Source organism: Amphiura filiformis, chromosome 20, assembly GCF_039555335.1.
Source record: "Amphiura filiformis chromosome 20, Afil_fr2py, whole genome shotgun sequence".
NCBI classification, from domain to species: Eukaryota; Metazoa; Echinodermata; class Ophiuroidea; order Amphilepidida; family Amphiuridae; genus Amphiura; species Amphiura filiformis.
This window is the reverse complement of record NC_092647.1, coordinates 2,067,469-2,094,793: the sequence shown is the minus strand read 5'-3', so window position 1 is coordinate 2,094,793 and position 27,325 is coordinate 2,067,469. Positions and strand designations below refer to the sequence as shown.

Genomic DNA, 27,325 nt, shown 5'->3' with positions numbered 1-27,325 from the left:
TTTTCTTGTTGAAGCGCATGGATAGCACGCAGAACATTAATGGCAAATAGTATGTCATTTTGTCGTTCTCATTAGTTGTATTGTCTAAATGTGTTATTTAATATGACACAAAACCTGGTTTTCTCTAATAGGTTTGGGTAAAATTACAAACAACAGTCGTCTAAACAGAAACTGGCGGTGGTATGAATTTGGAACCGAGTCGCAGCTGTAAAAGAAAATGAAAATAACAGATTAATTTGTATTGTATTGCATTGTGTTTTGTGGAGAAAATAATGGGATTGTGGCGCAGTGTAAGAGTACTCAACCATTGGCGTAGATTTCTTTTTGACATGGGTGTGTGGGTGGGGAATACCTGAAGTATAGTGAATCCAGCAACTTTTGGCGACAGAATAAGTTTATGGTACAAATGCGCGTGAAGTGCGCGAAAATCTTTGCCATTTTGAAGTTGGTGAAATATTGTGTGAAAGTGGAAATTTGCACCTTCTAGGCTAAAACGGCCAAATAAATATGAGGTTAATTTGATCAGAAACCCGCATACAGGCGTTAGCATTGGGGGATGATTGTATGGATCATCCCCCTTTCAAAATATTGGGGGATCTATATCACCCATCCCACGAAATCTACACCTAACTCTGGTAAATGATGTTCCGGGTTCAATCCCTGGCATTGGCGATTTGCTGCATGGGGTAGTGGGGGTACTGTCTTGGTTCAAATGTAGATTTGGTCATGTATCATTTGGGTCGGACTTCCAAATACAGTCAACACAATTATGAGGTAGCAGCAAAGTGAAGACAAAAATCAAGGTGACCATAGTCTGCGCAAGGATGTTTCTTTAATTTGAGATATCAGTGACGGCAAATAATACAGAAATAATCAAGTAATGAGAATAAAACCAATAATAATGGTATAGATTCAATGGTTGCCAAGGACTAAACAAACCTAAACACAAACAATACTATGTTATTATTATAGCTTCCACATTGTATGCCTCGTATGTATTTCGCATAAATCATTACCATAATCTGAAGAGGATATAGGGAGGGCGGAGTTGTACATATGTCCAAGTGCACTAAACACTGCAGCTCACTGCTAACACGCTCAAACAAACGTCCAAATAGCTTGGGCTAATCGTAGGTCCACCTTTTACACAGTGAGCGGGGTATGGTAGTCGATCATACTTTGTGGGTAGGGTTGTTATTGAGGGCCAGGCATTTGTATTGCTCTTACAAGTGATATTGAGTTGAAACTTGATATGCAAGATAAGAATAATGATTTACATGCATATTTAGCCCGGTAAAAACACATGTTTGTAAGATTTATGTAAATTGCCAGAACTGTCCAATTTTGTCATTATAGCGTCTTAATGTGGGGCATGTTTGTACTTATTTTGGTATCACTTGATAGAGGAGACCCATAGCTACTCTGTAATACCAAATAGAAGAGCATAGGTGCTTTGGTATATGAGCCATGGGGTGTAACGACCCCTTAAATAGTGCGTGTAACCAAAAAATACGTTGGTAAGAAAAGATTAATCGAAGAAACTTATAACTCTTTTTTTCTTATTTTGCAGGGCACAATGAGCGAAGCAACATTAGTTGCTATGCTTGCAGCACGAATGGCTGCTATTGGTCGGGAACGAGAGAAGTGTACAGACCCAGAATCTGATATGGATAGTATAACTATTTGCTCTCGCTTGGTGGCGTACTGCTCCGACCAGGTACATCCCAGTTTGATTTTTTTGTCCGTAGTTCATCATGATATATCATATGGTATCAAAACTTTGTAGTTTGTACCTTATGAAATATTACAAATTGTGCTATTTAAAAGAAAATGATGATGGAAGTTGATTTTATAAAGTATGTACAAATAATATTGTTCTGTGTTGCCGGATGAAACTGAGCTCCAACTGCTCAATCCTAATTCTTTATTTTGAAATGACTGGGAATGAATGTTGAAGTTCGATATTCAATGCTCAAAAGGGATGAACTTAATCAAATAACATTTAAAAGCATCAAACTTTCTTTAGTTGTAAAAGAACAATAGAATACCAATACAAACAGGTGGAAAAAACTTGAGTAAGAAAGAAAATGGTGAAATTGGGCCCCCGTGTCAATTAGGTATTCAATTATATATCATAACATCCATTCCTCTAATAATGAAGAGTTTAACAACCTCAATGTTTTATTTCATCAGGCGCATTCATCAGTCGAGAAGAACTGCATGATAGCTATGATGAGACTCCGCAAGCTGCCCTCCGATGATAACTTAAGTCTTCGTGGAGATACTCTTCGTGAAGCATTTAAACAAGACAGGGAAAAAGGACTCATACCATTCTATGTAAGTAAGAGATACACGACTGCAGTGTGTTTATTTGGGAGGGGGAGGGGTGTACCCGTGTAACAAAGCCTGTTCCAGCAGTTTTGGTGTTTTATTTTATTTTTAGTCATTGTGCTATACTGGAAATTTATATAGTATACTAAAAATAGTTATTTTCAATTAACATTACAAAATTGATAAGGCCTAGATCTATTATTTAATTTCTACAGACTATAACTACATTGGACCAAATACGATCAATATCAAATAATCTCTTTTGCCCGAAACAAAAGGTACCACATTATATAAATAGCATGTCGGCAAATGAGCTCGACACAAAGGAACAATACGTTACGTAATGTATTGCTTATCCATGTTGATAAAAATTCCTTGGTATAAACTTCCACAATAATTGTCTATTATTTTATCAGGTTTGTGTGACCTTGGGTACAACTGGTGCATGTTCGTTTGATAACCTAGCAGAAATCGGTGACGTATGTAAGTATCTTAATGAACCTAGCTAACTTCATACTCTATTCTTGGGAATCGTCCTTCCAGCGCAATAAAAAATGATCCATATCATTGATCTGATCTTTGTATTCAAGTCCCCGCGGGAACTGGAATCAGTTGAATATTACCGAAGGTGAAATCCGCATGCTATAAGCAAATGTGTAATAACGAAAAACAATTTTGCCAGCAATGTTATTTTCCCCGATCCTGGTTATTCTTAATCTCGGGAGGACTACTGTTTGTTTTACAGCGTTTCTGATTTGTTAAAATCGTGATATATTAATCTAAGTGGCCAATTAAAACACAGCTTTTAAATAATTGAACTTAATTCTCTTCAGCCTAATCATCATTCTTACCTTGTTGTTGATTGGCACAATAAATCTCTGTGGTGTTCAAGTGTTTGAATTGATATGAACATTTAAATATGGCAGGCAAAGAGAGATATAGACAAAAAAGTTTCTGGGAATAGTAACTGTCAGTTTAATATATTTGCAGCGAAATAGACAATTACAATTCAAAAACCTACATCTTGATGAAAAAAACCAAGCATTTCTAATAAGGTATGTAATCATTCATATATTTATTTGACAGGTAAAGAAGAAGAAAATGAAAATATATGGGTTCATGTCGATGCCGCCTACGCCGGAACCGGGTTCCTTTGTCCTGAATTCCGTCATTACCTGAAGGGCATTGAGCACTGCCACTCCTTCGCATTTAACCCGAGTAAATGGCTTATGGTCAACTTTGACTGTACTGCAATGTGGTAAGCTTAAGGCAAGGTTGTATTGTTTATAGTTCCTGTTTATTCAATATATAAGTGTATTAGTAACAGGTTTTAACCATTTATGTTCTCATCTCTTTGAAGTTTCTGTTTTCACCGCCAATTTTGCACATTTTGGAGTGAATTTAAAACTACTATTGAATCTCTCGTGTAAGACAAGAGTGTTGTATATTTCAACGATCTAGACTAAAATAATTTACATTTTCAAAAGTCAATGGGGGAAATCGACATATTTTTTATCAACCAGTGTGTAAATGCTATTATCTAACGTTTTCTCTCTTCTTTAATATTTAATATATAAAATGAACGATTTCTGATTATTAGGGTAGAGGAATCAGATCGGGTCATGTTTTCACCTCATTAATCATTAACTATTAAAATACTGCGGGGAAATCCGTGAATTGAACATTAGTCTATATTTCCTCTTTATACAAAGTCTCCTGAAACAGTCCTATTTAGTTACTATTTAGAAATATGTCCACAAGGTATTATTCAAGACCCGATCCCGTTTACAAAATCAACCACTATTTTGCAGATTTTGTTACATGTATTGCCTACCCAAGGAAATGAAACCCTGCGCTAACAGTAACAGCACTGAACAAAGAAGTCGGAAAATGCTCATTATTCTAGTACAACGTAAGACGGCGCTATGATTGATAGGCCAATGGACAGTTCATTACTTGAGCTATAAGCTGTCAGTATTAGGCAAATCAAATGGACCTATTCACGATTTATGGATCAAACAATAAAGTATCTCTGAATGTGGTTGTAAATACCCAGTTGTCACCTTTGTCAACACGACCACTTTACTTTAATTCTCGCTATTCGCAATAAGGGCGCCGCCAGCGGTTTGCGATGTAATCGTGATGTATCATGGGAAAAGGTCGACATCCAAGTCCGCGCAATACGAATGTTACCATGCTATTACATAGGAACACGTGACAATATTTTTTTTAGTTTGTCAAAATAACGGTATTACACGCAAATCGATAGAGAAAAAATTAATTATGCACATTTCAAATCACATTATTAAGTATTATTGAGTATCGATTCGCGTGTAACACCTTTATTTTGACAAACTAAAAAAATTGTCACATGTTCCTATGTAATAGCATGGTAATATTCGTATTGCGCGGACTTGGATGTCGACCTTTTCCCATGATACATCACGATTACATCGCAAACCGCTGGCGGCGCCCATATTGCGAATAGCGAGAATTAACTGCTTTTATAGTGATTTTACAATACGATGCGCCGCCAGCGGATGCTCTTGCCAGTCAAAATTTTGACCTCCAGGGTCAACATCGCCGTTCAAGCCACCATTGCATTTCTACGCATAATAATGTGGAAATAGCTCTACGAAGGATTCTGTGTAATCAGTAGATAGAAAATGGATCTACTATAATAATTGTAAAATGCAGCTTGAGTGTGTATTCGCGTATAACATAATTATTTTGACATTTAAGCAGAAAATTACACAATTATGTTCCTGTGTTGTATTTGTATTACCATGATTACGCGGGCTTTGGATGTCGACTTTTCCCATGATGCACTGCGCATGTGGCTTCTCCCCAGTAACCGCTGGAGGCGCTTCGTATTGTGAATCTACCCGATCTACCTTGTCATGAAATCTATAAATAGAGTAATATGCTTTAGACAGTGCATTTTTGTTCCAATTTTCCATTTTCAAATACCTCAATTTAATTTGGTACACCATTTTATTGTCGTTCAGGGTGAAGGACAAGAAATCTTTGGAAACCGCATTTTGTGTCAATCCACTGTATTTGAAGCATGAGAAGCAAGGAGCAGCCATAGATTATATGGTAAGATATCAGGATCGATAGCAAAATTCGATAGCAAAATCTGATCCAGTAAATTCTATGGACTCGTGTACGTTTCGGCAAGTACTGTTGCCTTTTCAACACTTGATGAGAAATGACACATAAGAGAACACTTTAATGGCAATTGACGCTAGCTGGATTTTAGCGCTGATCTTAGGATTACCAGTTATCATAGGCATGGGGCAAGGCATATTTAAAGGATGCTATATAAATAAGAAAAATTAAGTTTGAAAACAGACATATCTACTGCTTGGAGCTCAAAAATGTTAACTGCAGCTGGGAGCACAAGCGGTTAACTGCTTAGGCTAAATAATCGGGGTTAATCCTAAAACTACTGAGCCATATTTTTGTAACACGAAGGGGGTGTTGCACCCCCCTAATTTTCAATTATGCACGTCAAATACCGTTATATTCGGTACTAATGTATAGCTATGAGTCTCTTCTATCTAGTGATACCAAAATAAGTACAAACATAATGTCGCTATGACGTCATAGTGTGAGGGCACCCATGCAAATTCTGGAAATTCTGGTTTTGTACTCAAGTATAGGCAAAATTGATTTTTGACTAAAAACTCTACAAGTTAAAACTAACAAGTAAAAAGTCAGTAGCTCTTGATATAATTTCGTAAGAGCGAAATAAAAATCACTTGGGCCTTACGCCTCCCTCTATGGTCATCTTTGATGACCGATCCCACCCCGGGTAAGGATGACCGGTCCCACCCCGGGTAAGGTGCATGCTGGGGTAAAAAGTTTATCACTAAAATGAGCGCAAAGGATGAATCTACGATTAGCTTAGGTCGTTTGGGCGTATAACGCGATCGGTTTTTTTTTATGACGGATAAAAAATCTTAGAGGCCAGGGGTACAACCCCCTTTCGTTGTTCTAGGGTTTTAACCCTAGGGTTTAAAAACCCTTTTTGTGCTCCAATAGGCAATAAGCCTTAGCAGTCAAGCAGGTGATATGAAAGCAACTGCCTTATGACTCTGTTCTTTTAAAATTAATAGCGCCATCTATATCGTGTTTTTGTCTCATAAATGGATGAAATGTGTTTTTGCAAGTTGAGTTATTTCTTACAAAACGTTCAGTTCGTGTCTGGCTAGATTGACCTTCGTTGCACCAAGTAGCAATATAACTCACGGTCCTCAATTGAATACATGAATCTAAAACCCACCCAAGTCCATGGGAAGTGATTTTTAGAAGAAAAAAAACCTGAGTATCATTTTAATTCCTTCAGTTAGATTTACCTGGTCAATATGGTAAGTTGTACGTGCAAATGGGTGAGTTAAACTGTTAGGTATGACGATTAGCATTTCAGGGACTTCGTGGGGTTCATTTTAAATTCTGGACTTGGGTGGTTTTTTGAATCATATACAAAGACAATAATGTTGGAATGAGATTACCACTAGTAAGATAATACAAAATAAAGCACACAGTTATGTATAATGGTGACAAGCATTCTGCCATGTAATGTAAACCACACACTTTCCTTGATTAAACCCATTTTTTCTTCAAAAGTCACTCTCCAGCAATGAATGTGTTACAAATGGACTTTTATACATACTGGATTTCAATCAATGTGTTACAAGACTCAAATCATGGACTAGGGTTGATTCTTTCATGCTGTTTTTCACATGCGCAGTAGACACAGAGGAGGATTTTTAGTTGTTCTTTCATACATATGACAGGCCTATGTATAGCAACACTTTCCCATGCTTAACTCAATTTGGCCAAAGTATGGACTTGGGTGGCTTTTGTATTCATATATTCAATTACTTACTCAAGAATCAAGCAGTCATTTCCCCAGCTCAGAACTATTATTATTGGCATTGACAACAGTTATCACTGCTAGATTTTCATTGCCGTGTTTTTGGTCTTGTAATAATTTATATAACAGATGAAGTGTTATTCTTTCTCTACAGCATTGGCAAATTCCATTGAGTAGAAGGTTCAGAGCTCTTAAACTCTGGTTTGTCATCAGATCATATGGAATCAAGGGGTTGCAGCAACACATACGAAAGGTACGTCAACTCTACTCATGCAATTATACCGTAGTTGAGCCCCGAGTGGAGAGATTGTACATATCATCTTGGAGATGCGTGACTTGAAAGTGACGTCACAGACAAAACCGTCGAATATATAACGACAACTTTTCCAGCAGGTGTAACATCAAGGACATTATGATTTCTCTGGAAACAGGAAAGTTAACGATCGAATCCTCCGTCGACGAATATCTGCTTATTCCCTTATCAGATTAAGCGATCGCATAAACTGATGACGTCACTTTCACGTCTCGCGACCCCGGGAGATTATTTGCACCACATGTCTACTAATGGGCTATTCCAGTTGAAATCCATACACCCCTTACGGAAGACATGACCTTAATCTTCAATGAGTTCAATGGCCAATGTATATAATCAAGTATCTTAATATACCACAACAATAATTTGTTGTTTGTTTGTTTTTTAAGGGTGTCGAATTGGCCACATTCTTTGAGGAACTTGTAAGAAAGGATCCGGCATTTGAAGTACCAGCTGAGCGAGTGATGGGGCTGATTGTCTTCCGGTTACGAGTAAGCTTTTGATGTTAATTTGAACATCATCAATTCTATAAATAATTCCTTCATCCAATATATTTAAGCTTGGAAGTAAAGTTAAACATTATCAACTCAATAAATAATGTCTTTACATTATCCCGTCTGAAACTTGCCCAGCAAAGTCCTGTGTAGACTTAAAGACATCTGGCATATTCTTTGCGTACAAAATCCGCACAGATGACAATTTCCGAACCGTACAGATGACAATTTCCAAAATTGTGATACTTTTACCAATCACTTTTTTTTTTTTTGATGCCACAATTGGACTATCTTCTCTTTTTAACCCCTGTGGAAAACCACGCTCCCATAATTGATGTGTTCCACTTTCTATGGTAAACTTAATATAATCTAAGTATAATAAACACCAAAATGTTTTCTGTTGTTCTGAGTTAAAATACCAATTTGACTGGACTAATAATCTATAAAAAAGATTGACACATACTGTTGGATTACATTTTTTCCAGGGCCAGAATTCGGTAACGGAGGAACTGTTGAGTCGTCTAAACGGTTCTGGAAAACTCTACATGGTTCCAGCTGCTATCAAGAGTCTCTACGTTATTCGGTTTACGATAACGTCATTACATACCACGAAAGAAGACCTTAGACAGGACTGGGATTTGATCCGTAAAATAGCCAAAGAAGTGTTACGTTGTCCGAATAGAATGATACGTCCAACACGTTTAGCTTCATGGCCAACGGGAGCTATGGATTCACGAATCGACGCTTATCTCGCTGAAGAAGTTGGCTTAAAGATCGATGAAAAGGCCAGGGAACATGATAAAAGGTTCGGGTCTTTCATGGCTAAAGCTGGAAGGATCTTCCCGCTCCGTAAGGATCTCAGACGAAAATCGAATCAATGCGCCACCTGTCAATGTCACCAGAATGCGCAAGAGAAGAAGAAAGGGGTTCTTCGTCGCGCACAATCTGAGGATGTGAAAAGTATCACCAAAGGTGTGTTCTTTTGTAGCGGTTGTCATCGTAAGTTAGAAGCAGTACGGATAACAAAGATCGCTTCGCCAGTGAGCATTAAAGGATATGAGCACTCTCCAGAAGCAGCTCTCAGTGACGTGGACGACGACGTGTTTGCAGTTAGTGAAGAAGATGAAGACGAGGCGGCGGATATCCCTGAGGATAAAGTTGGTTACCCACTAAACAACAATGGCGACGAAGATGAGGAGAAGATTAACAATGGACTAAGTGAGAAAATGAGCAAGTTGGTGGCGAACGGTTTCGCGGGACAACAGGATGGAGCCGCGACGGGAGAGAATTTGGCGCCTGCAAGTATGGGTCGTTTTGGCGCGTTGAGTCAGACGAAAGAAAGTAAGTACAATGGAGTGGTTAACATTACGCATTTCCACGCGGCAACAAGTGCTGAAGGTAATAAGGAATCTGATGCTACTACTGATGGTGCAAATTGAAGTGTGAATTAAACCCGGGGGGGGTACTCAGTACAAATGACCATACGGGGACGTGCCGCAAACATGGGTAGCATTTTCGGCCTTCTGGTATATCAATGACCCTTTTTCAAAGCCTATTTTGGTATATGAATGGGTCCTTTTTCAAAATTTTCTCAATTTTTCGGAAAACAGCCCAATTTTTCCTTAATCTAGCCAAAATTTTCAAAATTTTCCCAAAATTTTGGGAAAATTTGTAAAAACTAAGACAATTTTGGTTAAATTCGGCCGAAAATTTTGACTTTCGGTATATCAATGGGTCCAAATTTCTTGAAAAATTGGTATATTTATGGGTCCACTTCCAAAATCTCAGCGGCACGTCCCTACCCAAACCAAACTTGAGTACCCCCCCGGGGAATTAAACCAAAGTCGGCATTTGCCTAAATGTATAAAATAGCATTATAATAGTGGCAAAGAAAAAAGATAATATATATGTAAGGAAAAATATAATAATATGCCGTCGTATGTTACGACGAAAATCATGTATATAATATATACAACGTATTAGGTGATATACTAGGTTAAAGAAAATGGCATGTCGAATGTCATGTAATTTAGAAGTCCAGAATAAAGAGTATCAATAAATACACTGTAATGGATTCAACATAATTATCATAACTTTGTTATAGATATAAGTTTCAATGTTATGTGGTTGTACCAAAAGCCGATTCTATACGCTTTAGAGAAGTTAACCTATACAGTATAATGTATGTATAGGCTTCTTGTCAGGACCGCCGGCCTGGGTCCCGGGCTCGATGCAATATGAAGAGCTTATTTCTAAACCGTGTTAAGTCCACAACCCCATGTGTCTCATTTACTTGTGTGATACAATCACAATTACTTTGACAAGTTTAACATTAGCAACAATGAGTTGTACCATCAACAAGCCATTATTTACCATAATAATGGTGTATAACAATATGCAGACTATTGTTCTCATTTGCTGGAAACAAAGGCCTCACAGAGTATTGTTACTGTGCATCCATCCGCCGTTTACTTTGTAATGGTGCATCCCAGCTGAAATTATAATACCTATAGCATCACAACCCATTACAATATCGCACAGGTAAATCAGAAACATGGGTTTGTGGACACGGTTTGGAAAATAAGCTCTTCACATAGACATGATAGAGACGTATTGACAAGATGCCCTGTCTTCAGGAAATACGCGCGAAGGGCTGTCATACATTTATGTAAAAGCATCACAAATTTTGCATAACACTGACCATTAACCATATCATAATCCTAAACTCTAATATAATTTTTGTGACTAATCCTTACATGAAGGTAGAACCCGAAGCACGCAAAGAAAACTGACTCGATTTGAGAGTTTGCGATTTCGTACGCTTTGGTGCTTACGTGCATTACTGTTCACGTGACATGAAAGTGATTTTGATATAGGCACCAAGGCGTAAGAAATAAAACCTCTGAATGTTTAGCCTAAAAAGGACCCCAACAGGCAACTTGTTTTGACATATGCTAACATTTGGCTCCCATTTTCGTTCCAAAGCTGTAATTCAACTGTGGAATTTGATTATGAGATGAAGAGAAACATATGTTGCCGAAGATTCATATATTCAAAATTATATGATTTTTATTCAAAATAAAAGAATTGTTTTCCTTCCATCTGAGTTTGACATATTTTGCATTGAAAAAGAACATGCAAGCTAGTAGAAGTACCTAAGTGCAAACATTAATAGTTGTGAGGACCTGAGGTAACATTTCGAAATGAAGTGGAACAGAAACTTCACTCTTTTGAGGATATTGTGCTGAATGTTTTGACTTTAAGGGGCTATTGAACGTGAAAGAGTGGCCCCTTTGTCGGTTTTCTTTCTAATCGAATCCTTATTATTGGGTACATTTCAACATTTTATTTTACAATCATCGTCTTGAGTTTGTGCTATTATATCTTATAGAGATGTAAACAGACTTGTCAGTTATTTTTTATTATGCAATATAAGCAATAATATAAAACGAAACCGTGTCTTTTCCTGACATCTGAACCGAGAACAGTCCCCACAATTTCTAGCGATCATAACCATGAACTTACCCAAACGTAGCATCTACCCAGAGTGGTATCAAATAAACCCAGAATTTCGGGGGGTGTGTGTGTAAGGGAGGAGAGGGGGCTACCAAATTGTACATATTGGGGCCCATATTCGTTGTGATACGGCATATTGCCGCGATGATAATAAACCGGTCACTGCTACAAAATCTGTAACGTCGCCCTCTATTGACAAAAGAAAACAGTACAAAAGCTTGATCGCTAGTCGCGCTCAGCGAATCGTCTGACGCTATAGTCCACCCAGTACAAGATGGTACATGACCCTGTTCTTTTTCCACTTAAATTACTATTATATATCACAAAAGGATATTTTAAAGTAGTGGCAACATTCACTAAGGCTATCACACATTTTCCAGAAGTTTTGTATACCATTTGACCTTTGTCTCCCCTGTGGACCCCGCGTACTTTCCAATGGTCATGTGTCATCTTATAGTGAACGGACTATAGAGACGGTTTAAAGTAAACCGTTATTCGGCAATCTGTTGTGTTTATAATGATATGTATGCTGAATCAAAGTAGTTGGTACCCATAAGTTTCTTGTTCTTTTAGGGACATGACTGGCACTTCAATACAATCGAATTGTAGACTAATGTCGCCAATTATATCACTCATACATAAATTCTAGACAGTTCATTGGTTGATTACCATTTGCCATTTTTACCATCACCCACTCCGTGTGATAGTCTTTACCATCATGTGCTTTGCCGTAGTGCGCCTGCGCCAAGCCGTGCGCTGACTCTTGGACTCGCCGATTTAGTTATGGGGTGGACCCAAAAATGTGAAGTATTACCGCAAAACATGGTGTTATGTTGATGAAAAAATGTATTTCCTACCTTAAATAGTATTTTAGTAATAGAATTTATGCATGAGTGATATAAAACAAATATAAACTGTCTTAAATTCGTGTAATGGTCGAAATATAATCACTCGGTGAAAGATGAATTGTTCCATTCCACTCGCCGTTCCGGCTCGTGGAATGGAACAATCCATCTTTCACCTCGTGATTATATTTCGACCATCACACTCATAGACAGTTAATATTTGTATACTATATACTCTAGTTAATTTTGTTAGAGGATCCAACTTGTATTTGGAACAAGTAAAGCAGGTTTTATTAAACATCAGAATACCTCAGTTTTATACCTAACTGAGTATTGAAATAGTTAGGATAACCAGATATTAATTAGAGAATGAATTTGGAGAAAACCTTCTAATTACAAACACTCGTTGAGCAGCAAGACCTCCCCTCTAAGCTTTTAATCCGACAAGCTGATTATCTATTTGTTTTCATGAATTAGAAGACATTCTTTGATGTATTACTGAGCTCAATCATCTGAAATTACTGGAGCGTGAGCCACCCAGGCTGGTGGCTCAGTATAGTATTTTATTAACAGAAGGTTTTCTCCAAATTCGTTTCCTAATGAATTGGATGTTTAATGTTATGAACATAATTTATTCTTTCCAAAGTATTGGGCAAGACAACCCAAATGTCCCAGGCTCATATCTTTGCAAAGGATGACATTTTGTCCACATAATACCAGAGCCTCGTATAGCCTCGTTCAGTGGAAAGAAAATTAACATTCGGTGAAATATATATGAACTGTTCCTCGACAAAGACTCGTTGAATGGAACAGTTCATAATATTTCACCTCATAACAATATTCTTACCATTGCACTCATAATCGTTCAATATTTTGTATACCATTAAGTACTGGAACACTTTTGCGTGAATTTATTTATATTCTTGGACAAATTTTCATTTAGTCCAGAACTTAAATTGGTCAATATGGTACGAGACGGGACCAATGTCACTTACATGGCTACGGGTCCAATAAATTGACGGATATTCATGTAAACGTTAGTGTTCAATGAACTTTCTTTAAACAGAAGTAATAAAATTTGGGATTGCAGATGTATCCGATGGCGACATTCCCGGCCTTAGGTATCCACACAAAATGTAATTTTTTCCCTTTTCGTTAAATTGTAACAATACCCCTATTACTAGGATCCCCAATATGCTCATCTATCAAGGCGCAATTTTTTAACCAATACATTTGCACATTCATTGAATTACCTTTGGAAATTTGGGTACAAAAATTCATACTCTGACACTTGAGGTCACATTTTGCACTGTGATTGTTTAATTGAGGTTTGTCTAAATGGACGCTCCGTGTGGAGATACGCTTTGGTCCTGCATGGGTCTAGGCTCAAACAAAATGTTCAAGCCAGGTTTAAAAGCCTATATATAAAGTATGCTAGCCTGTATGGAAAGAGAAGTGAGAAACAAGGTAAAGAAGGCCACTCCCAACAATCAAGTTAACAATTTTACTGTCAGCCTTTGGGTCAAGAGAAAGGAAGTGCTTAATCCAATCTCAACTGCCACTGAGGTTATTGAACTATGCCATTGGGATGAGGCCATTGTGGTCCATGAAAGCCAACTATTATTAAGAGTAAACATGTTTATTTATATAATTCCCGTCGATCATGCCACTGTTTTTCCGTGTTATTATTAAGAGGTAAACCTTTAGCTTCAAAAATATGCATTTATAAGAATATCCAAGACCACTAGGTTCGCCAAGAAAATACGTCAAGTTCCCAGCAAACACAAAACGTTTTCGACATCATTCGCAAAAGGTTACAAAAGGTTGTCAGAAAACGTTTAAATGTCGGGTTATATAAAGGGTATATTAAGGGTATAAAACGTTTTCATAACATTAAAAATCATGTTTTGATAATCTACTGCTCAGCAAACAAAAAATGTTTACAGAAAACGTTTAAATGTCGGGTTATATAAAGGGTATAAAAACGTTTTAATAACATTCCAAAAACATTTTTGAAAACTTTATACAAAACATTCTAAACAGAATGTTTTTTGGGTTTGAAAAAATATTTTGCGAAAAATGTTTGCCCAAAATATTTGCAATAACGTTTTAAAAACGTTTTCATGACCTTTATATAACCCGACATTTAAATGTTATTAAAACGTTTTGAAAAAAATATTTGAAGAACATTTCTGTGCTTGCAGGGTGCAAATATTTTAACATAATGTTATTTAAGTGTTGACAAAATATTTGGCAAAAAATGTTTGCAAAAATAGTTTACAATAACATTTTTAAAAACATTTTAAAAATATTGTTGTAGTGTGTTTTCATACAAAACGTTTTAAAACGTTTTCATGACCTTTATATAACCCGACATTTTAATGTTATTAAAACGTTTTTATCTAAACCAAAAGCCAAAATATAACTTAATAAAAACGTTTTTAAAACGTTTTTGTGTTTGCTGGGTTATAACTTATTAGGAATCCTTTGCTACTCCATGTTAGGGGATGAAATCAAAACTCGACCGGCGGTTTCGTCCGGTTCCATCCGGTTGCCATTGTTTAGAACAATAGCAACCAGACGGAACCGGCCGGTCAACCGCCGATCGAGTTTTGACTTCATCCCTAAGTAGATATGTTAAAACCCTTAGGATGGTGACAATATGTGTGACTTAACGTGTAAAAATGTTCAGAAGAACAGTGTATGAAAAATAAAAGAAACTCGCTAAATACCCGCGATGATAAAAATCACTGATGACTGGTCTTGTTTGTTTGTCTGTTTTTGGAGTTCTTGGTGGAGCTACACCGCACTATACTTTGCTCACCTAATATATAAATGACATTTTTAAGATGGCCGCCCGTAAATTACAAATATCGCAGTTAACCATCCCTTTGAATCACTTATTCTTATTAGGAAACTGACATTTAGCCATTTGAAAGTCAATAAATGCTAAATATTAGTATTAATGGCGGCCATCTTGTATTTTCAGTGTCTAATGTTAGTATCGTAATAAGTAATTCAAAAGGAGGTTAACTGCAAATTGTGGCGCTTGTTCTTTCAATCTTTTATTGATATTTGTTATTTATGGCGGTCATTTTTAACATGGTGGCCATCTTGTATTTTGAAGCGGCTAACAATTTTTCCTAATAAATTATTTAAAGGGAGGGTAACTGCAAATTTTGGTACTTGTCTGGTCATTTGATCCTTTGTAACATTCATATAAATAACGGCCATCTTGGATTTTAATTTGGCTCATACTGCAGTTACTGTCCGTTTTCCTATACACAATACACAGTGCTCTTTCCCATTGACGAGTGACCTCTACAAATAGCCCTACGTTAAAAGTATGGGGATATGACTAGTTAACGTCGCTGTGTGAAAAATAACCGGCCAATATAAAAAGTACTCTTGTAAAGTTCTAGAAAATATAGTTTTTAACATGTCCTAAATTTTTAGCTAATTTAGATGTTTGGAAATATTCGTACTTTGGTGTTTTAGTTAATGTTATAGGTAATAGTACATTGCCTAGTTAACGTCGCTGTGTGAAAAATAATCGGCCAATATTAAAAGTACTCTTCTAAAATTCTAGACAATATAGTTTTGTAACATGTCCTAAATTTTTAGCTAATTTAGGTGTTTGGAGAGGGTCGTACTTTTGTGTTTTAGGAAGGATATGTAAACGACAGATAACACCAAAAATATGAAGAAATTATTTCCAAACCGTGTTAAGTCAACAATCATTATGTTGCTCATTTTCAAGAATGCTGGTTTACAAAAAGCACGCCATTGTCTCATTTCGTGAACAATAGTACACATACCATTGTTTCCTTTCGTTTCCTTTATAATCGGTTACCCAACTGAAGCTATAATAAACAAGAAATGTCTTTAAAAAAGACAACGCAGTGATTAAAGGAAACATGATGGATTTGCCTCGGTTCCGGAGCCACTGATTTAAAAGTAACAGGTTTTAAAGCCCATTCGGCGATTTGCTCATTTGGACGATCGTATCGTGAGTCATCAAAATTCAGATTTTGGTACCTTTGCATTGTCATAGATGTGCTAACATAGTAATTCAGCTGAAAGCGGCTATGTATTTAAGACAAAATTTCTTTGTACTTTCGCTGGGATCACTGAAAGCACTTAACTTAAGAGAAGTATAGAATAAATAATCTTTGAATGAAAACATGTCACATCTGAGACGAATAGTTATATTCGTCTCCGTTTAATGATTTTGTCACTGCAGGTTGTTCATTAATATTAATTGAAAGGTTTAGTATATTCATATAAAGACAAGTAATTGAAATAACAGGTTGCTGGAATGTTTTGTAACAATGTGTGATATCTGGCTTAGGGCCCAAGCCGCCAAATTTGTAATTGAGATCAAGGCAAAAATATGGTGTAGGGGCATATACAAATCATCAGAACTCTAGAACCAAGCATATTGAAGTATGGCGGTTGCCCGGTAGGGGTCACGCCCATTGTGGCATGTACACCATCCGCAATAAATAAAAACGCGTAAAACAGGTACTTTTTGTGGGTAGGCGCGATACGCGCGTTTCGTGTTTAGGGTGTAATAAACATGAAACATTGGGGGAAAAGGTAGCAAAATTGCAATTGCTAATACGCGGAAATGAAATTTAGGGTATGAAATTTGATACAAGGAATCCCTGTTTAGGGTGTGAAACAGGCGCGTGTTACCTGTTTAGGGTGTCGTTTTTGCCAAGGGTTAAATCCTTGTTTAGGGTGCTTTCAAAAGTTGATTATCGCGGAATTACAGGCGACAATAGGAGTGCCCCCCCCTCCGGGAAATGAATTGTGAAAAATGCTTCCTTTGTTCTGCATGATCAGATTGTGACATATTTAATAGGCCTACGTAACTTCTGGAATTTCACAGACTTTGTATTGGGTTCAAAGGGTTGCTTTTAAAGCAGTACTACACATAACTTAATTTCAATGGAATCACAAGAATGTGGTTTTAGTTTTCTTTAAAACAGCATTTTTGGAGTTATGATACTTTTATCTGAGTAACAGGTTTGTAAAATATTTGAAACTATAATACTAACATAATACTAACAGTTCACATAGATGAACGCGCTTTACAAATCATGTGTGCACTGGTAATAGAAATAGGCGATGCACATACTAAGTAAAGTACAGTAATAGATTTTTGTCAACTGAAAGCATATAGACCCTGTAAAGGTCTATAATTATGCTGAAAGCAGCATACAGAGAACGTACATGTCAAGTCCACTGTGTGAGAGAACATGCACAACTTACAAGGCCATGCGAATGTTTACCTTGGTGATGCTACAAGAAGCAATTAGTGCACTTGAGCTTGGGTTCATAAAAAATCTTGATAACAAACTCGCAGTATGCACTGACGTGTATGACGTGCGATCGCTGCCATAAATGGACAAATTGACATATGTCAATTTCTTTCAGTGAAATCGACATATGTTGATTTCATCCAATAGCAGAACTTGTAATCGACATAAGTAAGCTAATTTCCGTAAAATGTACATATGTCAATTACCTTGCGAGAAATCGCCATATGCTTATTATTTGAAAACTAGTGTCGAATTTATTACTGTTTATTGGTTGCTGCAACCGGCCTTCCGCCTCATTGGCTGAAATTACCGCCAGAAAAATTCAAAATGTAATCGACATATGCCAATTTAGAAATTGACATTATGTCAATTTCCAAATCACTACGCAACGAATGCACCAAAAATACACCTCGAGAGTACGAGCGAGCTCTATCACGGTTCATGACCCTCATCAATCATTGTATGTTTAATACAAGCGGTCGCTCGTTACATTTTCTTATATTATTTATTCTACAACTATTTCAACGTGTATTCCGTTGAGTAAATATCGTTGTTTCCTATTGAGTATACTATTAGCTGGTATTGTTAGAAAGTAAATGGCTTAAATAAGAAGACTTGTTTTTAAAAATACAATGTACGACATGATAACATGTACATAGTGTAAGAGTCTACATGGGTGGAAGCTTATTTCCTGTGCAGGTCTTGGGGTGGTGTAATAATGATGTGTATTTGGAGGGGGAGGGTTTTATAGGGGTGGCAAAGATTTTTGGGTAGGCCAAAAGCGGTCAACGTACGTATATCGACAGCTCGTAGCATTATGCATCAACTTCTGTTGGGCGCATTGGATGTCTTTTTGGGAGTATTCTTTTCTGCAACCAATCACATGTCTTGAAATTGACATATGTCGATTTATACCTCAAAATGGTTGAGACCAATTTCAACCAATCAGGTATAGGGAAGCAGTCACGCAGCCAATTACACAACATAAAATTGATGCAAACAGCACAAGTGGTTTTAAATAATAGACATATGTCAATTTCCACCCTTGGAAATGACATATGTCGATTTTATGTAAATTAGCTTACTTATCATGCTTATGGCGATTACAAGTTCTCCTATTGGACAAAATCAACATGTCAATTTGCCTATTTATGGCAGCGATCGCACGTCATAGACGTGCTGACCTGGTCAAGTCATTTCGCATGGTAACCTTCTATATTAACCCCGCTACTCCTTTAACCCCATCACAAAATGTTACGCCAGCCGTTATTTGCTGGTTTCCGATTACATCACAGTGATCACACGTTGTGTATAAAACGAGAAAATAAGTTTACTCCAAACCCGGAACCATGCCGATAACTCGCAATAAACAACCGGAGACAAAGACTTTTTCCCCACTTTTTCAATTCACGTGTCATCCATGCTGACCGTTTCACTTTATCTGAACGTTAACTTAATGTCCCGTTAAAGCAAAATATAGTCCCATGACAAACATTTCCTCATCATTCTTCATTATCTTCTTTGAATTGATTGTCAGCTTCAGTAGACCTATACAACAATTGTATACGACAATAAAACAATAAAACAATTTAACATGTCCCACAATTATTATTACTTGACATGCATAATTTATTGCACGTGTCTGCAACTCCATGTGCCTGTCCACGTGACTTTGACCATTTCACGTTTACTGACCTCTATAGCTCCATGTCCCTCCGCATTAAAACCATAACAAATAGTCCCATGACATAAATTCGTCATAAATACACGGTTATTTTCGAAATTCTACTGTCACTTTCATTGACAACAATGAATACAACTGTAAAATAAAAATATCAGCGAAAATTTTACTTGACATGCATTATTTCTCAATCTAAAACAAATCTCTTTTCGATGACGTCATATCTCTATCCCTACCTTTATCCTGAATTAAGTTATCCAACTTTAACTATGCCTTGCGCGAAGTAAATTAGCGGGGCTAAACTTTTCGAACAAATACAATACACTAGGACATATTATTACACGTAATACAATATTTGCCATTTGCGACATGCCTGGACATTGTGCATATTTACAAAAACAAATGCTTCAACAGTTTAAATATATACGCATTATATCATCAAACGCAATCGTGCAACTTCATTTTACTGGAACTCTACTATCACTAAGTACGCCACAGCCTTATCAACGAACTTATGCATATGCAAATGAGCCCAATTCTATACAAAATTGACACCACGCATGCGTCTAGCTCAGTGAAGAGGCCAGAGAAAGTGTGTTTCTAAAAACAGTATATTAAAATGAATGTTTTTTCCCAAATTATCGTACACAAACTCAACACATATACAACAACAATTTTACATAAGTCAATCTTGTTATACATAAAGCTACCAAACACAAAAACAATTTCCACAGTCACAATTATGTGTCAAATAATTATATTTTATCCCCAGCAAATTCCGTATTATATCCGCCTGCGGAAAAAACTTTATTGCGATATCGCACATGAAAACAGTCACATGTGCACAGCCAGAGAAGATCCGATTTAATCAGTTGAGCTGTTTCAATGAGTGTTATCTTGGTTTAATAGCTTTTAATGGGGTTATTAAAGTCCTGCAAAGGTCGAGATGAATTCTACTGTAGACATGACTGCATCATGTAACAGGTTTTTCATAACAAGAAACCCATAAGGAGTGTAAGTGCCAATTCTGTAGGCTGTATTACATTATTAACCAATATCGTTGAGGGCGCTATAGATATTTTAATGGTTGTTTGCATACAAATTGCCCTAACAGTTTTTGATATGCTCTCAAGATTCAAGACTGCATACCTGTTTCTGCTATTTTCTCGATTATTATAAAAATACAACTTGTTTGGCGACTCAAGTTCGTGTATAGGCTTTACACTTTTATTTAAGCTATAATTCGCTAGTCTAAAGACCAGCCCATACTTCAAAGTTTTTGTATTTTACCGGTACTCATTAGGGTTACACAAATGGCGCATTGATTTAGTGGTGTGATCCCTTGAGTATGGTTTGAGTATGGTAAAGACATATAAACTATTTTAGAAAAGAAAGCATCACAAAAAAAATCGCATAGCACTTAGCTTTTTTTGGCAAATGTGACCGTACGCCACGAATGAGCCATAAATTCGGCAAATAATATTCTGCGTTACAGTGCAAAATGTGCATAAAGGTTCTATTCATGGGCACCTCAAGTTGATGCTACATGTATCTCATTTTTGGTAGTACCAGCCAACAACTTTTAAACCAATCATTAATCCATTAATCCTTTTGTAGAAGAGGATAATAAGCTTTACTATAGAATTCTTAAATAACTCTAGTCTTTGTTTGCATTGGCTAAATCCTGTTCAAGTGGTGTGGGATACACAGCATTGAATTAATTTTGTTTAGGCATATATTAATAATGAAAGGACATTCCTGGACCTCTTTGACTTGGGGATGATTTGAGGTGACCGCCAGTTATGACCGTTTGATATTTATTACCAGCAATGTGGAAAAGAGACATTTGTAGCATCGAAATAAGGTTGCCTTTTGCTGAAGGAGAAAATTTAAACAAACCATAACCCCGCTTCTGGGTATCGTTTGAAGTCAAATGATATATCATTTTAAAGCTTATATGTTTTCTAAACACGAAATAAAACAAAATTGACTGGAGGCCGACTTTTCGGCTCATTCGTAGCGTACGGTCACAAATATTCGTTTGGGCCTTACATGTTAATCAATCTATATTGATTTTTCTTTCTTTTCTCTATGTTTATTTATACTACTTCGTCCCCATAAAAGATCAAATCACACAATTAAGCAACATACAATATAAAGATGAGATATGAATCATTAATTTGCTTTAATCAAATCAATTTAATAAATAAAACACAATAAAGAATTAAATACACCATAATCTAAAAACATTTTTAAAAAAGACGAGAAATAGTAATAATATAATATAATAATAAAACAGTAATAGGGCATTGTGAATCTCAGATTCCTCAATGCGCTTTACATATTTTAAAACTACCAAACTTAATATACAATATATGATTTTAACTTAAGAATTATACAAACAATACTAAGCATAAAATAGCAGACCAGCTGTAATCATGGTAATGAGCTTTAAATTGCACAAATAACCAAGCCATACATAAGGGCCGCTACAGACTCCGAGTATTGGGCTATCCCCTAAAGAAGACATGTAAGTTTGTACCATAAATTTTTGGGAATTCCAAGACCAAAATTTTATCCAAAAAAGGGAATTCCCATTTTGACAATAAAATGATTAAAAAAATTGGGAATTCCCAGTGTCCCTAAAGAAGGCAGGCAAATTTTTGCCAAAATGTTTGGGAATTCCTAAAATGTCATTGGGGGGGAATTCAATGTCTTCTTTACGGTTGTGAAAATAAGGACCATTTTTGGGGGGAATTCCCAGAGCAAAGAATGGTGACAAATTTTGGGAATCCCATGTCTTATATATATGGGGGGTGCCTTTAATTTATGGAATAGCTCATTCGACGTATAATATTTGATGTAACATATCTACATTATTTAATCTATTGCCATTCTATTTCCAGTAATGTTTAAGATCTAACGAATGTCTGATGTCGTAAAATAATAATGTTATGTATAGAGGAATCCAAATCCATGCATTCCTACACCTGACTAGCAGCCTTTAGTTGGGTCCCCGTCGGCTACAATGCATCCAAAATGTGAAATGATTCGGCCTTGGCGGAAATTTTAAACTGCATTCCATCACCCGTTTTACACCTTCCGCGAAAACACAGGTAGACAACAGAATGATTTACAACACAATACAGTTCCAACAGTTGTGCAAATAAAAGCCGCGTTACACCTACAGAAGGTCGAGGAAGGTTAATAGAATAATACAATAGAGATAATTCCACAGGTAATCCCGTCGCATCTATTCATAGATGTACAAATGGATGAACAAAAGGACTACGTATGAATAGATGCGACAGGATTACCTCTATTGTATATATTATTCTATTAACCCTCCTCGTCTTTGCATCTTCTCTAGGTGTTAGGCGGCTTTAATTTGCACAATCGGGCGCTCCAAGCACCAGGTTGGTGCTAGCGGGAAACCAAAGATGGTCGACCAAATCCTGACCATGACTTGGCTCGTTGGATTCGTCTATAGACGAATCCAAATACACGCATTCCTACACCTGACTAGCAGCCTTTAGTTGGGTCCCCGTCGGCTACAATGCATCCAAAATGTGAAATGATTCGGCCTTGGCGGAAATTTTAAACTGCATTCCATCACCCGTTTTACACCTTCCGCGAAAACACAGGTAGACGAAAGAGTGATTTAAGTTTACAGCACAATGCAGTTCCAACAGTTGTGCAAATAAAAGCCGCCTTACACCTAGAGAAGGTCGAGGAGGGTTAATTGAATAATACAATAGAGATAATTCCGCAGGTAATCCCGTCGCATCTATTCATAGATGTACAAATGGATGAACAAAAGGACTATGTATGAATAGATGCGACAGGATTACCTCTATTGTATATATTATTCTATTAACCCTCCTTGTCTTTGCATCTTCTCTAGATGGCCGACCAAATCCTGACCATGACTTGGCTCGTTGGATTGGTCTATATATAATACCTGGTAGAAATATATTATCGATTTTACGTCATAAAACATTCGTTAGAACTTTTATGTTTAAAAACATTGCTGGAAATAGAATGGGAACAGATTAAATAACGTAGATATATTACATCAAAATTAATATTTTACGTCAAATTAAAAGTCTGTAGGTTAAGTGGGTCACTTAACAAAAGCTATGATCAAAACATATTTCTTTGGTAAGTTTCCAATATACAGGATGTGTATACAGGAAAGTATACCGTTTGACCCCATGAGAACTACCTGCCGATTGGCTAAAATGAATATTGTGTCCAATTTTGAACCAATCAAGGAGGGTATTAATGAGATTATCTGCAAGTTTGACCATAAATAGTTTAAAGCCTGGTCATAATTGGCAATTGAAATGAACACTTCAAGTTATCAACCAATCATAAACGCTTTTAGATGACTAGTATTGTCCAGGGGGTTAAACAATACCACTAGATCGAAAAGTATGACGTATTTGGTCAAAATGCTTTAGTTGATATCTGCATCAACATTTTGTCCTCTTACTGTAGAATAACTGGCGTGTGACCATTATTTAGGACTCGGTGGCTATTTTTGTGAGCCATATAAAATGTAGTTGCGCGAAGTTGATTAAAATAACATGAAAATCACAGTTTCACCACTTTTTCATAGTAATTGACAGAACGCTTTGCAAAATTGTTCGGCAATCGTGTGATCGCTTTAAAATGTTAAACCATCTAGTGATATGGCCCATTAAGATCAGTCCCCTGAACTTACATGGATTTCTTCTTGTGGGGTTATCGGAAATCAAAGGTTTTCACAAGACCTTCTGCAGACTTTTACACAGACTTTTTACGTTGACATCCAGGCAGGACAGACCTCTGTGTGAATGATATATCATGTATATTGAGAAGAGCTGATATCTGCATACAGAGGAATGGAGGTCATACCCTGGTGGGCATATGGAATACCATTGGTAACCAAGACTGTCAATTACTGTAAAGAAAGTGGCCAAACATTTAATTTCAATTTTCATGACTTCGTGCAACTGCATTTTTGCTCGGCTCACAAAAATAACCACCTAGTCCTTATTAATGGTCACACGCCAGTGATTTTACACTTGCGGGAGGACAAGATGTAGACTCAGCTATATTAACTATAGCCCTTTGACCAAATGCCTCATACTTTATAATCTGGTGGCATTTTTCAAACCGTATACTTGATTTTGACACACCCTGTATATCGATAATCATTATTAGATATAATTCGCTGTCGAAGTTATGAAATAACCATAGCAATAGATGAATACAAGTTTTGAATAGATCGCCCTGCAAGCAGGTTGCACTCATCACCTGTGTATGTCGGGCGATATTATTATTTTAATTATACAACGAGGCGAAGCCGGGTTTTTTACGCCAAAAATAATGATGTCGCGTGTTAAACGAGATGATAGATGCACGACAGTGGCTAAAACATTACCTTTATTCTTAAACACTTCAAGTATTACCAAATTTTAGGGCTTAGAATCGATCAGTCCCGTTGTTGTTATGCACCATCGATTGGTTCAAATAGCGCGTACGAGTATCGCGTCGACACGCACGCGCTAAAGTGTGTGATATCGTGTCATATCACACGGGTAAGAACCAATAAGATTGCAAGAGCATTCTCAAGTGTTTAACAATGATCAGCATTTCTTTGACATCTATGTTTCAATGCGTAGGTACCGCGTGAACGTTGTAGTGCGAGGCGATCTATTCAAAAATTGTATTTATCTATTGCTGTGGTAGTTAATCCGATTATTACGTCACTTTGACAGCGAATACAGGAACGCCTGGAACAGGAATGTGTTGATTGCAACATAAACATCTCAAAAAAAGTAACTAACCCCCGTTAAATAATGACCATTATTCAAAACCGGGTAATTGTATTACAAATCTGAAAAATGCGTTGGAAGCAGAATTTATTTCTGCACATTTTGACACCTCATTTGTAGCAATTGACTAAATATTGACGTCACAGCGTACATTTAAATCAATGTAACCCAATATTTGAAAGTTGCAGTAAATTGTATTGATTTTGTATTCAGTGTAATGGAAGGAAATCTGTGTAATGATATCTTAGTGTTTTTGTATTGTAAAAATTTGTATGTAAGTGCAACTTTCAAATCTGGACCTCACTACATTAAATTGACCGGTGTTTTATTGTTTTCTAGGCTATCGTATCAAATGAGGTGTCAAAATGCGCAGAAATTAATTCTGCTTCAAACGCATTTTACAGATTTGTAATACAATAGCCCCTTTTTGAATAATGGCCATTATTTAAGGGGGGTAGTTACTTTTTTTTGAGATGTTTACTAGTATATAACTTGATTACTTAACTGCATAAATTCCAGTTTATTAGTCGCCGTAGACGTAGAAATAATGATGTAACAGGATAAAAAATTACTACAACGCCATAAAAGTCTTTGTTTGCCCAGATTTGGGGTAGAAAGGAGTGGGTCGGTAGGTCGATTTCTTTTTTTTTGTTGTCGTTTTTTGTCTTAGATCTGTACAGTGTTGCAGCAAACAAGTGGGGGTAACAGAAAATATATCGTCACACTGGTACGCTAATTGCCCGAGTAATTTTCTGTAATTTTGAGAACAGAGTACAAAATATGGTTCAAGCACGCATTTAAACATGTTTATTCACCAAACTTTGCACAAGAACAAATGATAATGATCCAAAAATTATTGGGTTGATTACATAACTGATGCATGCTTGAACCACATTTTGTTCTTTGTTCTCAAAATTACAAAAAAAAATAACTTCGGCAATTAGCATAGCAGACTGACAATACAACATTCAGCCTTATATTTTGTACTTGTGTTAAACTTGATGAGTGCAACCTACTTCTATTACAGGGCGATATTTTCAAAAAATTGTTTGAATCGATTGCTATGGTAGTGAATCCTGTTACATCACTTCTACGGCGAGTCAGCGGCAAATGAAAACACCCGTAAAGGCCGCCGAGTTAGAGTTCGACGTTTCAACGGCGATTTTTTTAGACAGACGCAGCAACTAAAATGTGCCAGATCGTCGCCAGCTGCGGAAAGCGATAGGAGAACAAGCTCCAAACACAGCTAATCCATTGAGCGGGAAGTATTAGACAATTATGTAAAAACAAATTTTATCCAATATGGAGATATTATCCTATGGAGATGGCAGCCGTTGAGGGCGTTACAACCTAGATTTTTAATCAGTTTCAGGCGATCATCTTGAGCTGTCTCTACTTTGACTTTGACCGCTTCGTGCGGCACGACCGGGGGCACGACCTATCAACCAAAGGCAAGCCCCAGTTGTGTCCTTTTGTCTGCAGTTAGATGTCGAACTAATATTAGCTCAACCTTTCGGTTTTATAATAATATAAATAATAATTAATAAGAAATTAAAAATGATAGTCAGTTCATACTATAAACCAAGATTTGTGGTCATTTTCACCCGTATAAGAAACATAATTTTTTACGACACGTAAGACAACAGCATGATAACTGGCAATCAGTTATTGCTTGTATGCCTGGTACAAGAGTTCCCGTATTGCAATATACACGGTGTAGAAAAAATAAATATACGCTCCTCTTCATCTGCTTTCACCACATTCATATTACTGGCGGAATGCGAAGACTGTGTGAAGATTGCGCATTCAGTTCCAATCACAATAGCTCACGTTCATATTCATAATTTCTCCCCCCGCCTAGGATCTCTACTGCATCCTGGTATAGAGCAGATTGTGGTCGGCTAACAGGTACCGACAATCAATAACTATTCCGAAGGTGGCCACTGCCAAGGGCCCTATCGTGACATTGTCTCTGTCAGTGGCTATACACTATGGACCACAATGGCCTCATCCTAATGGCATAGTTCAATAACCTCAATTAAACATAGTACAAAATTTGACCTCAAGTTGCAGAGTATGAGATTTTTTACCCAAATTTTCAAGGTCATTCAATG

The 27,325-nt window shown here is 36.8% G+C and overlaps 1 protein-coding gene across 1 annotated transcript in view; it reads left to right on the top strand.

The window, feature by feature from the left end:
* The window catches only part of LOC140141917 (aromatic-L-amino-acid decarboxylase-like), a 95,454-nt gene extending 85,983 nt beyond the window's left edge, over positions 1-9,471 (top strand). Inside the window, exons 6-13 of the mRNA XM_072163795.1 lie at positions 1,571-1,717; positions 2,194-2,337; positions 2,748-2,814; positions 3,418-3,589; positions 5,340-5,430; positions 7,368-7,466; positions 7,916-8,017; positions 8,506-9,471. Coding sequence (XP_072019896.1) covers positions 1,571-1,717; positions 2,194-2,337; positions 2,748-2,814; positions 3,418-3,589; positions 5,340-5,430; positions 7,368-7,466; positions 7,916-8,017; positions 8,506-9,459 — 1,776 coding nt within the window. The 3' untranslated portion in view covers positions 9,460-9,471. The remainder of the gene's footprint in view (positions 1-1,570; positions 1,718-2,193; positions 2,338-2,747; positions 2,815-3,417; positions 3,590-5,339; positions 5,431-7,367; positions 7,467-7,915; positions 8,018-8,505) is intronic.
* The last annotated feature ends 17,854 nt before the right edge of the window (positions 9,472-27,325 follow it).